This window comes from Alnus glutinosa, chromosome 4 (genome assembly GCF_958979055.1).
Source record: "Alnus glutinosa chromosome 4, dhAlnGlut1.1, whole genome shotgun sequence".
NCBI lineage: Eukaryota > Viridiplantae > Streptophyta > Magnoliopsida > Fagales > Betulaceae > Alnus > Alnus glutinosa.
This window is the reverse complement of record NC_084889.1, coordinates 34,851,270-34,851,924: the sequence shown is the minus strand read 5'-3', so window position 1 is coordinate 34,851,924 and position 655 is coordinate 34,851,270. Positions and strand designations below refer to the sequence as shown.

Genomic DNA, 655 nt, shown 5'->3' with positions numbered 1-655 from the left:
TTTGATACTTAATTAGTTTCTTTCCACATGAAATGAAAATGGGGCCCAAAGATCAATTTTTGAAATTTTCTTGACACAATATACATATATTTACACAATATAATAACGTACACTGATGAAAGGATTTCATTCAAAAACATTTCATCAAATACAAAACCCATGCATTTTGATCCATAAGATATGCAGTCTATGAATTATTCAAGAGAGATCTATGAATGACTAAAGAAAAGGTTCAAATCTTGAATAATGAAACATACTCTTCCTCCTCATCACAAAAACCCAGGTGAGGCGGCCTCCCCGCAGCCCCCACCACAGCCGGCGAAGAAGACGGGGAAGAATGGTTAGAATTAGCCGCAGCAGCCGCCTGCAAGGCCAAGGAGCCCTCACTCCAGGACCGCCTTATTGGGTAGGATACGTTCTTCTTGCACGGCCTGGCCGGCAATGCATGCGAGCTAGCTTTACGTGACTTGTCATGGAGTGCACAGCCGCAGTTACGGTGGTATGGCCGGCGCTCAATCCCCGTGTCACAGCCCGAAATGCAGCCCTCGTAGACACATCTGAATAGCCCGTCGGCTGCTCCACTGGCCATGTCCCGATCACCTGCTAGCTAGCTTCTCGATGCTCAAAGTCTCTGAGCCGAAGGGACAAATTAAAG

General features: G+C 46.3%; 1 protein-coding gene across 1 annotated transcript; it reads right to left on the bottom strand.

Moving 5' to 3' along the window:
• On the bottom strand, positions 1-655 carry LOC133867023 (uncharacterized). Its single transcript, XM_062303694.1, has one exon. It carries the CDS (start codon positions 587-589, stop codon positions 233-235), a length of 357 nt encoding a protein of 118 aa, XP_062159678.1. The 5' UTR covers positions 590-655; the 3' UTR covers positions 1-232.